We start from the raw sequence: 15,683 nt of genomic DNA, 5'->3' as shown, positions 1-15,683 counted from the left end.
TATATATATATATATATATATATATATATATATATATATATATACACAGTATATATATATATATATATATATATATATATATATATATATAAATAGAAAAGCAACAAAATCTCATCTCATTATCTGTAGCCGCTTTATACTGTTCTACAGGGTCGCAGGCAAGCTGGAGCCTATCCCAGCTGACTACGGGCGAAAGGCGGGGTACACCCTGGACAAGTCGCCAGGTCATCACAGGGCTGACACATAGACACAGACAACCAGTCACACTCACATTCACACCTACGGTCAATTTAGAGTCACCAGTCAACCTAACCTGCATGTCTTTGGACTGTGGGGGAAACCGGAGCACCCGGAGGAAACCCACGCGGACACGGGGAGAACATGCAAACTCCGCACAGAAAGGCCCTCGCCGGCCACGGGGCTCGAACCTGGGCCTTCTTGCTGTGAGGCGACAGCGCTAACCACTACACCACCGTGCCGCCCAAGCAACAAAATATGGAATAAAATTATTTGATGGTAAGAATGTATCTTTTTTTATTTTTCAAGAATTATTATTATTATTATTATTATTATAGCATTTTTTGCAAATTGCTCCTGTCATTTCACCGGTTTGTTTACATTCTAAGTGGAAATGATTTTGTTGGACATTTTGTATAAAGTTTTGATTTATCGAATTTGCTAAAAATAAAAATGCTCTGTTTCTCAAAATCCAGTGAATGTGGATCGAATAATACAGTTATTCCACACAGTCTCGCTGTATATGGCTTATAGCCCACTTGGTGCTACGCGCCTCATCGGCTGTCAGCTCATGTATGACTCGATTTAGATAGATAGATACATACACAAACACAAGGTAACATGAGCCCTGTGTCTGGATGTTAGCTAACATCATGTTTGGCTGAGCATCATGGGTATTGTAATCTACAGCACACACTGACTTTGACATGACAAAATTCAATGTCTCCACCAAAGAGCTCATTCTGGGAGCTGACATGGACGTCCTTGGCCATGGAGCTGGGTGATCTGGGCATCTAACAAGAAATTCTCTCATAAGTACAGGGTCTGAGACATCTTGAGCTGGGACCCAGCAGTGTTCTTCAGTGCCACAACAGAACTGTCCTCTGTGGCAGAGAGAATTCAGGATGACCCTTAATTTGATTAGAAAAGAAGGTGCTGTTTTGGTTGGGGCAAGGAACTACTGGTTTGAGTAGATCAGTTTGACCACTTCTTGATGGATGGAAATCTCTTGTGTACAAGCATACCAACTCCCCTGGTTTGAACACTAGCATAACAGAGTAATGTCTATCAGCAAATTCTTGTTGAATGATTGCTCGTGCTGTGCATCGCTGGGCCTCCTCCCGTGCCCTTTTGCTTTTATGAGACCATTCATTAACAGCAGGTGCACCAGTGAACAATAATGCTTGGTAGCATATTGAAAGGGTGTAAGAAGGTATATTTATTCTTCATAAATGGTTCTGAAGAATCTTCAAATTTCTTGATACACGCTCTGTACTTTATGTATTTTGTATACATGCAAGTTTGATGGACATCACTTCCTGGTTACCAATGGGTTAGTTTTATTCCCTGAAAATTATTTTCCTTTAAATACAGTTAGAAATATTTTTTGCTGGAGATCCTCAATGTTGATGATATCTAATGATGTCTGAGGCATCCACGATGGAAGGCGTCAGGTTATTTATAAAGAGCTGTGGTGACTGGATCCACCCTTTACAAGTGATCTGACAGGCACAGCTGTAGAACCAAAGCTCTGAATAAAATACTGATTAAAAAAAGAACTGATTAAACCTATGAACCTTTGAATTCCCTTAATTCATTGGGGTGTTGGCTATTCAGTGACTCTCTGAAGTGTTGTGTAATTCATGACTTCCTCCTTCCTTGTAATATAGCCAAACTAGATAGAACTCGACGCCAACGGCGTCGATGGGGATGCCTCCGCCTGGTAGACTACACGCCTTATTAAGTTGTGATTTGGGGATGGACATTTGACCTCACAGTAATCTTGACCTGTGACCTTTTAACCTCAAAATCTAATCAGTTAATGTTTGTCCCCAAATGCACAAATGGTGAAATTCCTTTCATTTGCCTTGAAGATATTGTGTTCACAAGCTTTTTGGACAGACATTTGACCTCATAGTGACCTTGACCTTAGACCTTTTGATCTTAAAATCTAATCATTTCATCTTTGTCCCAAAGCACACAAATGGTGAAAGTTTGGTGAAATTCCTTTCATTAGTCTTTGAGATATCGCGTTCACAAGGTTTGGGGATGACATTTGACCTCACAGTAATCTTCACCTGTGACCTTTTAACCTCAAAATCTAATCAGTTCATGTTTGTCCCAAAGCGCACAAATGGTGAAAGTTTGGTGAAATTCCTTTCATCAGCCTTTGAGATATCGTGTTCACAAGGTTTCGGGGTGGACACGCACGGACGGATGCACAGACAGACGGACCACCTGAAAAATTAATGCCTCCTGCACCTTAAGGTGGCGGAGGCATAAAAATGTTCATAGGACACATGGAGCTCAGATTTCTCAGTCTACTTGAACAGATTGTTTGTTTCATAGTGTGTACATGACCCACTGGACATGACGTTTGAGTCAGTAGGAATATTGATATATGTTGTCAATGTATGTGATGACAAATCTGCCTAGTACATCTTGGAGGGCAACTTTTCTGGACTTGGAAAATAGCAGGGGCATTGACCAATCCATACGGTGTACTAAATTGTGCTTTAGACATAACTGCTTCCCAAACCTTATAAGTTTGAAGGGATTTCATAAATCAAGTTTGCTTGAACCGCAATGGTCAATACTGAGTTCCCACATCTTCTTGAAATGAAAATACTTACAGAAGTGCTCAAGTGGAGGGTGTATATATGATCTACTCTCTGGTGTCTCAATGATCGACTCAGTGATCTCTTTGATGGGGTAAGGTCAGAAAACAGGCCAATGGAGCATTCATAAGGTCTATGGGGAGGTAGGGCAAAGGCTTCAGCTTGACTGAACACATCGTAAAATTTGTCAAGACAGTCTGGAATATTGATTGATGCGTCAGGGGCTTTCAAATGGTATGGATGCAGTAATTATGACATAGCACATTTAATAGGGAGGCATAGAATCTAGAAGAATTTGGGAGGTCATCTCAGTAAGCATAATGCTGGTGTGTGGGAGAGCTTGAGAGGTCATGACTTTCTCAACATCTAACTTGCCATCCTGCCTGCTCTTGTACTTCTGGAATGTGAAACGCTTGGCAGTAATGACAATTTATATTCACCACATTAATATGTAGTTGTTCTTCAATGCACTGTCCAGCACAGGCCCTTGTCTAGTAGTTTGTTGTTGACCTGAGGTCAGTTGATTGTCACTGTTCTGTATGGTACAAAGCAAAGGGAAAATCCAAAGCATGCAAACAGTAAGGTTTAGTCAACTCAAGAAAACACATCAGAAGGAGTACTTTGTAAAGAAGGACTAAATGACACAATTGGTGTAGTTAAAGGGTTAAAACATTGCTGTAGCCATTTTTTTTTTAATTTTGCTGTTTATTGAAATGCACAAACCGGATCTGCCTATTCAAGGTCTGAAATAATTTGGCCTTTGAAAAATAGGTCAGCGGAAATGGAGCTGGGGGCAGTGGGTATTGTTGCTGGGCTGAATGTTGGAAAAGCACAGTTTGGGCCTGTCCTGCTGGCTCCACTCTCTGCCATAACGAGAAACAGATGCTCCAATGAATCACCCCATTGTTGCCAGGACGCAGATCTACTAATGTAGCCTCTCTCTCACTTTATCTCTCTCTCTCTCTCTCTCTCTCTCTCTCTCAGTCACACACAGTCCTTCACTCCTTCCCTTTTTCACCCTAGCCTTTGGCTGCCACTTCTCTCCATTTTGAAGTGATGCAAGTCTATTGCTCATCAGCGTCACCCTTTACTGAATTTAATTTGATTTGTGATTAGAGTCACTCAAGTAAACAACTCATCAAATCAAGCCTGGGTTAATCATCTCGTTCCCTCGCAGGTTCATGTTTAGAGCTAGTAGTCCGCAGAAGAAGCCGTACGGTCCATTGTTGGTGGGCACATTTTGGAGTGAGGTTCCTGAGAAGATAGATGCAGCCTATGAGAACCCACTGGAGGAGAAGTCCGTGTTCTTTTCAGGTAAAGTTGCACAGAGGACATTATAAAATGAAATAAATGACAATCAGTTTATAAATATATGAACAAATAGATAGAAAGAAGCAATAAATAGAAATAATAGAAAATAGCTTAGTTTTTTTCTTAATCCATACAAAAAAGTACATGAGAAAAAAACGGTTGAAGTCCATATTCGTGAAAAAGGGTTTGGGTTTTTTTTTGTTGTTCTTTTAACATTCACTACATTTGTCTGATATATATAGTATAAAATTTTATATCTAGACTTCCTATTATATAAACATTGAGGTATGTACAAAAGTACATGAATAATCTTCCAAAGTAATTATAACATAACATTTAAGTTCTCTGTACTTCGCCACCATTCTTTCATTAAATTTGCCTTTCTCTCCAAGGGTATATGTAATCACAGTGGTTATAAATATAGTGTTTATATATATATTGTGGGTGGCACGGTGGTGTAGTGGTTAGCGCTGTCGCCTCACAGCAAGAAGGTCCTGGGTTCGAGCCCCGGGGCCGGCGAGGGCCTTTCTGTGTGGAGTTTGCATGTTCTCCCCGTGTCCGCGTGGGTTTCCTCCGGGTGCTCCGGTTTCCCCCACAGTCCAAAGACATGCAGGTTAGGTTAACTGGCGACTCTAAATTGACCGTAGGTGTGAATGTGAGTGTGAATGGTTGTCTGTGTCTATGTGTCAGCCCTGTGATGACCTGGCGACTTGTCCAGGGTGTACCCCGCCTTTCGCCCGTAGTCAGCTGGGATAGGCTCCAGCTTGCCTGCGACCCTGTAGAAGGATAAAGCGGCTAGAGATGATGAGATGAGATGAGATGAGATGAGGCTATGAGTCAGTGACAGACCAATTTCCACACATTTGCATGTACCGTTTCTTGCAAAAGTATTCAACCCCCTTGGTGTTTGTCCTGTTTTGTCACATTACAAGCTGGAATTAAAATGGATTTTTAGAGGGTTAGCACCATTTGATTTACACAACATGTCTACAACTTTAAAGGTGCAACTTGTTTTTTTTTGTGACACAAATAATAAATAAGATGAATAAACAGAAATCTGGAGTGTGCATAGGTATTCACCCCCTTTCATATGAAACCCCTCAATAACAGCTGGTCCAACCAATTCACTTCATAAGTCACATGAAGTGTGACTTATGAAGTGTGACTTATAATTGATTAAGATCCACCTGTGTGCAATCAAAGTGTCACATGATCTGTTACACGATATCTGTATAAATCAACCTGTTCTGCAAGGACCCTGACTCTACTACACTACTAAGCAAGCAACATGAAAAATCCATTTCAGCTTGTAATGTGACAAAACAGGACAAACACCAAGGCGGTGAATACTTTTGCAAGACACTGTATCAGTGTCCCACGTCTCCAAGATAATTATTTGCAGCTAGTTCTCTAAAACAGTGTACAATCTGCCTCTGATTGAGTAATTCTAATACACTGAGATCACATTTTCCTCATTAATGACTAAAAAATAAGCCCCTGTAGTTGTTAATTCTTTGGCTTTGGTGGTTTGTGAGGAAGAAGATTCAGGTTTATAGATAACACTTCTAAAATGTGTCTGGGGAAAATATATATTGCACAATTGCATGACAAGCTATATGGAAAAAATGTTCTGTCTTTATTTTATCTTACAACCCCGATTCTAAAAAAGTTGGGACAAAGTACAAATTGTAAATAAAAACGGAATGCAATAATTTACAAATCTCAAAAACTGATATTGTATTCACAATAGAACATAGACAACATATCAAATGTTGAAAGTGAGACATTTTGAAATTTCATGCCAAATATTGGTTCATTTGAAATTTCATGACAGCAACACATCTCAAAAAAGTTGGGACAGGGGCAATAAGAGGCTGGAAAAGTTAAAGGTACAAAAACGGAACAGCTGGAGGACCAAATTGCAACTCATTAGGTCAATTGGCAATAGGTCATTAACATGACTGGGTATAAAAAGAGCATCTTGGAGTGGCAGCGGCTCTCAGAAGTAAAGATGGGAAGAGGATCACCAATCCCCCTAATTCTGCGCCGACAAATAGTGGAGCAATATCGGAAAGGAGTTCGACAGTGTAAAATTGCAAAGAGTTTGAACATATCATCATCTACAGTGCATAATATCATCAAAAGATTCAGAGAATCTGGAAGAATCTCTGTGCGTAAGGGTGCCCGTGATCTTCGGGCCCTTAGACAGCACTGCGTCACATACAGGCATGCTTCTGTATTGGAAATCACAAAATGGGCTCAGGAATATTTCCAGAGAACATTATCTGTGAACGCAATTCACCGTGCCATCCGCCGTTGCCAGCTAAAACTCTATAGTTCAAAGAAGAAGCCGTATCTAAACATGATCCAGAAGCGCAGACGTCTTCTCAGGGCCAAGGCTCATTTAAAATGGACTGTGGCAAAGTGGAAAACTGTTCTGTGGTCAGACGAATCAAAATTTGAAGTTCTTTATGGAAATCAGGGATGCCGTGTCATTCGGACTAAAGAGGAGAAGGACAACCCAAGTTGTTATCAGCGCTCAGTTCAGAAGCCTGCATCTCTGATGGTATGGGGTTGCATTAGTGCGTGTGGCATGGGCAGCTTACACATCTGGGAAGACACCATCAATGCTGAAAGGTATATCCAGGTTCTAGAGCAACATATGCTCCCATCCAGACGACGTCTCTTTCAGGGAAGACCTTGCATTTTCCAACATGACAATGCCAAACCACATACTGCATCAATTACAGCATCATGGCTGCGTAGAAGAAGGGTCTGGGTACTGAACTGGCCAGCCTGCAGTCCAGATCGTTCACCCATAGAAAACATTTGGCGCATCATAAAATGGAAGATACGACAAAAAAGACCTAAGACAGTTGAGCAACTAGAATCCTACATTAGACAAGAATGGGTTAACATTCCTATCCCTAAACTTGAGCAACTTGTCTCCTCAGTCCCCAGACGTTTACAGACTGTTGTAAAGAGAAAAGGGGATGTCTCACAGTGGTAAACATGGCCTTGTCCCAACTTTTTTGAGATGTGTTGTTGTCGTGAAATTTAAAATCACCTAATTTTTCTCTTTAAATGATACATTTTCTCAGTTTAAACATTTGTTATGTCATCTGTGTTCTATTCTGAATAAAATATGGAATTTTGAAACTTCCACATCATTGCATTCTGTTTTTATTTACAATTTGTACTTTGTCCCAACTTTTTTGGAATCGGGGTTGTAAAAAATACCCGCATTCATTCTCTATGCATCTAGTCATATCAAAGGTGTGTGTGTGTGTGTGTGTCCTAGGTGATGAAATATGGGTTTATTCAGCAAGCAATCTGGAGAGAGGCTATCCTAAAAAGATCTCCACCCTGGGCTTCCCATCAGACGTTCACCGCATCGATGCGGCCTATGCCTTCCACAAAAACAAGAAGACATACCTGTTCTCTGGAGACAAATTCTGGAGGTACCATCTCAACTATCACAAACACTGTAACATCAATGATAATATTAGAAATGATAGGGTCATGTACAGGAGAGGAAAATGCTGAAATAAATTACATATACAGTTGAGTACAGAAGTTTTCATACCCAAGGGCTCCTCAGTGGTACAACAGAGAAATGTTCACCTATCATCTAGAAACCACAAATTTGAATCCCAATGATGCTATAGCCATCTGTGGCTGAGAGCTCAAGAGAGCAAAACTGACTGTGCTCTTAAGGAGGGATAGACTCTCTCCCCTGTTAATTACAACAACAGGGGATAATCGCTGTCAATTACAGTTTGAAATAATGCGGTCAGGGGTCATCATGTGCCTTGGAGGAAGAATTTGGTAGTCTTTGCTTTCCCTGGTTGTCATGTGATAGGAGAAAGCTGCCTAGTTGGTGTGGATTGGCCATAACTATAATGGGGGAAAAATACCCTTCAAGACAAAATAAAAAAAGACAAAAACGTTAAATTTATAGCAACAAGACAGTTTGGGTTTTGGATTTCATAGGTGTTCCTAAATGGTCAAATAATACAGACAGGTTTGTACCACAGCTCTGTGTATTTCTCCATTCCAGTGGTTGCAAAAGTACACACATTACTTAAGTAGAAGTGTGGAAGTACTGTAAAAAAAAAAGACTGATAAAAGTAGAAGTACTAATTCAACTTTTTTACTCAAGTAGAAACGTAGAGGCTCTGAAATGTCCTCAAAATATAAAAGTAAAAAGTATCCCTTTTGAAGGACATTTCTACCAGCTATTTCTGTGCAAAGCTAACTGAACCTCATATAATATTAATATATATTAATTGACAATTATTCGCCAAAGGCAAAGTGAATATTGGTGAATAATAACTAAGACGAAGTCAAGGTTATTATTTACCGATATTCACTGAGCCTGAGGTGGATAATTGTTTTAGTATAAATACACAGGTCATTATTTTTTAAAAATTGCATTTAAATTTTTTTTTATTTCAAACTTCAAAAGCAGCATGCAAATGTAATTATGGCACAGACTTGTGTCACTTATCTACGCCGACTCACATAAAGTACTTTGCTTTGAAATCGATAAAATAAATCACAATCCCACCTTACCTTTGAATAGTTTTAGACCAAACTTCGTAGCATCTTTAGTGCTTTTAGGAACAGCGTTTTCTTTCATCATTTGTAATTCTTCCTCACTTACAGTGATGAAGCGATTAACCGCCATTTTGCTGAGTTGCTCGAGGAGATTATCGAGAAATAGTCTGAATCTCTCAACCAATCAGCTGTCTCCTATAATCCTATATTTTCCTATAATCACCTGTGTATTTCGACTAAAATATATTTGAACATATTCAAGTGGTCAACATGTGTGCGCGAAAGAAGGCAACCCCACTCATTCTTAAATTAATTATTAAATAAAATCATATAAGGTTCTCCACTTCAAATATTTTAATTGCCATGTACGTTGTGACAGATACATAATCCTCTTGCACGTGCAGTTGATATTTATAAGCTATGTACAGTATGCTAACCTTGACAACTCAGCTGTATATAATGGTAACTTACACGTTATCCTTACCTTACGAGCTGCTCCTTACACACTTCCTAATGACTTATTTGAAGAGCATACATCACATACAGCTCAAGCATTAGGTATATAAATCAAACAATTTGTAATATTTATACAAAAGCATTCAAATTTAAAGTATGTTGTGATCCACAGTCAGGGTTGCCAGATTCGGTTTGTGTCATCTTTTGTTATTGGTTGATCCATTAAGGTTGAAATCGGTTTTGATGTTGGGAAGACACTCAGTGATGCAAAATAACTAAAAAAAAAAAATAGATGTTTCCCCTCAAATGCATTAAAATTTAAGTAAAAAATACCTGAGCCCGATTTGAAAATGTAAGATGTCGAAAGTATAGATATTTGTGTTAAAATGTCGTGGATAAAATTTAAAAGTTGTCATAAAAAAATACTGAAGTAAAGCATAGAAAACTCTAATCAAGTACAGTAATGAAGTATTAGTACTTTGTTGCTTCCCATCTCTGCTCTATTCTGACAGGTGAGAAGGTGTTGATTAATTTCCCTGACAGCGGGTTTACGTTATTTCTAATATGTTTTCATTTCTATGGCAGATTACATAGGGACTTGTAAGGTGGACCCTCCACCTAAATGGATTAAAATGATTATTTTTTTTTTTTTTTTAGCAATTTTGGAAGGAGTTTCCAGTAACAGTTAGAGGTAAAAGCTGCAAATTAAATTTTTCCAACGCAAGGAAGTCTTCAGGGTGGAGAGATTTGTGCTTTGTGGTTTCTGTGGAACATGATAAGCTACATTTTGTTGTCTTATTAACTTCAAGAGAGACAAAATAGATTGGCGAGGGAACTACTATTTATAGCTTCTGCTATAACATAAGTAACTTAATTCACGGATGTTGCAGAAGGACATTAAACATAACTGGAAATTATATATACAGTATATACACAGTAGCTACCAGCAGAAGTAAAAAGACAAACATCTTGATTAAACATCTGTCTCCGTCAATAATTAGCTACAAGGTTGTGTTGTCTGTTAGCATATAAGCAGCACCCGGTTTGTTTCTTAATAACCTCACAGATACAATGAGGACAAGAAGAAAATTGATCCCGGCTTCCCCAAACTCATTGCTGATTCCTGGAACGGAGTTCCTGATGATTTGGACGCTGCCGTCAGTCTGAACGGAGAGGGTAAGAGACTCACTGGTTATTATATGATCTCGTTAATTGATAAAGTCATCGTATAATATATAAACATTATATTCCTGAGGTGACTTCTTGTCATGTGAGAAATATGTGGGCAGTTTTGTAGAAAGTCAACATGGGGTTCTTGCCAGTTATATCACTGCTCCATCTGTTACATTTTACACAGAGAACACACACAAGCACACTTTTACTGCTGTCTGTCGTCACCTAAACTCCCACATGCACACTCTGTGTGTGTTTGGTGCCTGAAACGAGCCTCTATGTTGGTTGTGTTGGTTGCTAAGCAGCTCTATGTTGCATATCATTTTTTTCCCCATTTCCTGTGAATGGCAGTCCTTATAATTTTTTTTTTTTTTTTTTTAACCAGTAGCTTCGGAGTGAATGCCTTCTTGAAGACTTTTTTTTTTTTTGTCACTGACTTTACCAATTAAGCTTCTTCCTTCCTTGTTACATATAAATTTAAAGCAGTATTTCAATAAGTATTAATTTGAATTGTATCTTAATTTGCAGATATTTAAAAAATGGTGGTAATTTGGTGATGTGCACAAAAATCCAAAGTGAATAATTACAGGAGTGGACAAATCACGAGCCCAGTCATCCAGGATAAGCATATTACCAGGGGAAAAAAAAGATAAAAGCTAGTCCAATTTTGCATGTAGCTATGTTTAAACTTCATTCACAGTGGTGTGATGCACATTCATGCTGTGTCACTCAAGGCTCGACATTAACAGTAGTCCGACTGTCCGGGACAACCAAATGTTTGGTCCGGACAAGTCAAATCTGTATCTGCTTGTCCGACAGGACAAGTTGAATATTTGTTGAAAATCGCAATCTTTATAGTAATTATTCAAGTGTTACACCAATACTAGTTCAGTCCCCTCAGTGATCCGGCCATGCTATTGTTTGCGAAATTCCGGGGAAGCCGAGTACAGCAGGTGCATGTGTAAAAATAACCACGCCATAGTATCTAATTATAGGTTATTAGCCTTTGAATTCATCAAAATCAGAGAAATAGTGATCAAATACCTCAATAAAATAAATATCTGTGGTGAATCTTCATTTCATTTGGGCGTTTGTTGTATTTTCCTTTTGTATGGTTTACATTAACCATTACAAATGTCATAAAATATTTGGGGGGAATTTTACAACAGTGCCGAACTCACTCATGGTTTGTTTTCATTATCGTGTCCAACTTGTTTTCTTTCGGTTTCATTTCCATCCATTCATTATCTGTAGCCGCTTATCCTGTACAGGGTCGCCGGCAAGCTGGAGCCTATCCCAGCTGACTATGGGTGAGAGGCGGGGTACACCCTGGACAAGTCGCCAGATTATCATAGGGCTGACACATAGAGACAAACAAACATTCACACCTACAGTTAATTTAGAGTCACCAATTAGCCTAACCTGCATGTCTTTGGGGGAAACCGGAGCACCTGGAGGAAACCCACGCAGACACGAGGAGAACATGCAAACTCCATACAGAAAGGCCCTCGCCAGCCACTGGGCTCGAACCCCGGACCTTCTTGCTGTGAGGCAACAGTGCTAACCACTACACCACCGTGCCACCCTCGGTTTCATTTCTTTAAATTAATTTATACTTCAGGTTTTACTGGATTAATCAAGAAATAACTTTAATATATAGTCAAGACATTTTTTCTGGCCATTTTGAGCATTTAATCGACCCCACAAATGTGATGCTCCAGAAACTCAATCTGCTCAAAGCTGTGGGTGGTAGAAATGGGCAACTGGACTTGCTTGAAGATTCTTGAAAACGTTTCACCTCTCGTCCAAAAGGCTTCCTCAGTTCTGTCTGACTAATAGGGAGTCTCATCTCATCTCATTATCTCTAGCCGCTTTATCCTTCTACAGGGTCGCAGGCAAGCTGGAGCCTATCCCAGCTGACTACGGGCGAAAGGCGGGGTACACCCTGGACAAGTCGCCAGGTCATCACAGGGCTGACACATAGACACAGACAACCATTCACACTCACATTCACACCTACGGTCAATTTAGAGTCACCAATTAGCCTAACCTGCATGTCTTTGGGGGAAACCGGAGCACCTGGAGGAAACCCACGCAGACACGAGGAGAACATGCAAACTCCATACAGAAAGGCCCTCGCCAGCCACTGGGCTCGAACCCCGGACCTTCTTGCTGTGAGGCAACAGTGCTAACCACTACACCACCGTGCCACCCTCGGTTTCATTTCTTTAAATTAATTTATACTTCAGGTTTTACTGGATTAATCAAGAAATAACTTTATTTCCTCCAGAAGCTTTGAATTTGGGTGAGGCTAACTCTTAAAACTGCAGATCGGGTAATGGGTTAGAACAATAACAACACATGCACCATAATGGGGCACTGGATAGTTTTTGTTTATTGTTACAGTTAAAGTTTGAGTTTTATTGAAAAATTATAAATCAGTAAAGCATAATGATTGTCACAACTATACCTGCTTTTTGATCAACTTTATTAATCACTTTCCTTTCATTGAACTAGTAAATAGTACATAGTAATAAAAAGGTTATGGTCAGGACGAGTGAAACATCTTGCTGCTTGTCCAACTGGACGAGTGGATTAAAAAGTTAATGTCGAGCCCTGTAGCTATGGTGTTCATATGTTCCTCATTCCAAATCCCATCACCTGTAGCACCTGCTGTTTTACTAGGTTTATAACACGAGGGTTAGGCACGATTTACTCCATTTGCACCATTTTTTCATTTGCACTATATCTGCTTGTGTGTTTTTTGCCTTCTTTATCTGTATTTTATAACGTATAAATTTTTTCTACCTTTTTTATCCTCATTTTGTTTGTGTATTTACACTACCGTTCAAAAGTTTGGGGTCACTTTGAAATGTCCTTATTTTTGAAAGAAAAGCACTGTTCTTTTCAATGAAGATCACTTTAAACTAATCAGAAATCCACTCTATACATTGCTAATGTGGTAAATGACTATTCTAGCTGCAAATGTCTGGTTTTTGGTGCAATATCTCCATAGGTGTATAGAGGCCCATTTCCAGCAACTCTCACTCCAGTGTTCTAATGGTACAATGTGTTTGCTCATTGCCTCAGAAGGCTAATGGATGATTAGAAAACCCTTGTACAATCATGTTAGCACAGCTGAAAACAGTTTAGCTCTTTAGAGAAGCTATAAAACTGACCTTCCTTTGAGCAGATTGAGTTTCTGGAGCATCACATTTGTGGGGTCGATTAAATGCTCAAAATGGCCAGAAAAATGTCTTGACTATATTTTCTATTCATTTTACAACTTATGGTGGTAAATAAAAGTGTGACTTTTCATGGAAAACACAAAATTGTCTGGGTGACCCCAAACTTTTGAACGGTAGTGTATGTTTACATCGTGAGTCTGGGAGAAACGATATTTCAGTCCATCTACATCCTGTAAGTATGGCAGAATTGACAATAAAGTGAACTTGACTTGACTTATTATTTGGCATGAAGAGATGGCAAACTATCTTTTGAGAATCAGGAACATGCAGCTCTGTGGAAACATTGACCAAACTGAGCAAAATGAAGTCAAGCACAAAGCTGCCATTTGGCACAACAGGGAGTTACTTCAAGGTTTTTAAACACTGAGGGAAAATAAAGGCTCTAGACTCATTTTAAGTGCAACACGAGGACAGAACACTATGTCTTATAGCCAAAATTTTGACCATTGACTTGCTGTCATTTTATTGATGGTGCAAACATGATGGACTACATGATTTGTTAGTTTCCCTTAATCTATATTAACTCGGTTAACTAGCATGCCGTACGGCCCTAGTCACACTATTGGTCCCACTCCAAACAAGAAGACATAGTCATCACTCTTCCCCGCCACGAGTATTTTTATGAAAACCTCTTAACACTTATGACCTTAAAACCCATTGCTTTAATATTGACTTATGATGTCGTAAGTGCTATGGCACCTTCATAAAATGCTACCCAGCTTTTTTCAGTAGTATGAGCACACAAAGTTTCATTGATGTAACTTATGTAGTTTCTGAGAAAACTTGTCCAGATTGAGTCCACTTGTACAAAGTCCAATAACAAAAATCAAAGGCCATAACTCTGAAAATAATTTTGAATCGTAAATGATTTTCAAACTCAATTTAGAACACTGATGTTGCATTGATGTAGCTTATGTAGTTTCTGAGAAAACTTGTCAAGGTTGAAATGGACAGATGGACGAACTCCATTCCATTCGGGGGATAAAAAAGTCACGTGTAAGCTCCTATTAGATCGTGTTAGATATTTATCACCAAGAGCACAACATGTCCTCATAGTGTTCACATAGGACTAGCTTGGGTTGCATAATGATATTTTTCTGATCTATTTCCAGGTGACCACAGTCACCCAAAGCCTCCCATCTGGCCGTATGCCGTGTTGCATGGAGATATAGGATCAGATAGGAACTTCAGTTTTGGCCTGTTTGGCATAGCCTCGAAATTTCTTGTTGGTTGGATGGACTACAAACCGTTGATAGTTTAAATGTGTAGTAAGATTCAAGCTGCATGTTGAATGTCAGTCTCACCAGATGCAATGCAAACCCATGGTTCCGTATGTGACATTTTCTGTAAACAACTTCATGTTATTTCTAGTAGGCTGCTGCGTCCCAACAGGTAAGAACCGGAGTCATTCAAAATGCTCTCTGAGAAAGCGGAGTCTAACATATGTAGGTGTAATACACAGACTTCTGAAACACCCGAGAATTTTAAGATGTGCCATTTGGCCGAAGTTCATTCAACTATTTTCCGTAAATATTTATGTCACATACGGAATTTCATACGGAATTATGTCACATACGGACCTGGCGACTTGTCCAGGGTGTACCCCGCCTTTGGCCCGTAGTCAGCTGGGATAGGCTCCAGCTTGTCTGCGACCCTGTAGAACAGGATAAAGCGGCTACAGATAATGAGATGAGATAAATTTTAAAAAGGGCGGCAGGGTTTGATACAACATAGATATAGCAAGTTAACAGTTATATATCATGCACATGGCTTAGATATGGGTGGCACGGTGGTGTAGTGGTTAGCGCTGTTGCCTCACAGCAAGAAGGTCCTGGGTTCGAGCCCAGCGGCCAATGAGGGCCTTCCTGTGCGGAGTTTGCATGTTCTCCCCGTGTCCGCGTGGGTTTCCTCCGGGTGCTCCGGTTTCCCCCACAGTCCAAAGACATGCAGGTTAGGTTAACTGGTGACTCTAAATTGACCGTAGGTGTGAATGTGAGTGTGAATGGTTGTCTGTGTCTATGTGTCAGCCCTGTGATGACCTGGCGATTTGTCCAGGGTGTACCCCGCCTTTCGCCCGTAG

General features: G+C 39.7%; 1 protein-coding gene across 1 annotated transcript in view; it reads left to right on the top strand.

The window, feature by feature from the left end:
- Positions 1-15,683, top strand: part of mmp2 (matrix metallopeptidase 2) — a 44,786-nt gene that overhangs the window by 26,058 nt on the left and 3,045 nt on the right. The window contains exons 10-12 of the mRNA XM_060911676.1: positions 4,033-4,169; positions 7,468-7,627; positions 10,249-10,358. Coding sequence (XP_060767659.1) covers positions 4,033-4,169; positions 7,468-7,627; positions 10,249-10,358 — 407 coding nt within the window. The remainder of the gene's footprint in view (positions 1-4,032; positions 4,170-7,467; positions 7,628-10,248; positions 10,359-15,683) is intronic.

The sequence above is a fragment of the Neoarius graeffei genome, chromosome 27 (genome assembly GCF_027579695.1).
Source record: "Neoarius graeffei isolate fNeoGra1 chromosome 27, fNeoGra1.pri, whole genome shotgun sequence".
NCBI classification, from domain to species: Eukaryota; Metazoa; Chordata; class Actinopteri; order Siluriformes; family Ariidae; genus Neoarius; species Neoarius graeffei.
The sequence above is the reverse complement of the archived record's forward strand: the minus strand, read 5'-3'. Positions and strand labels throughout refer to the sequence as shown.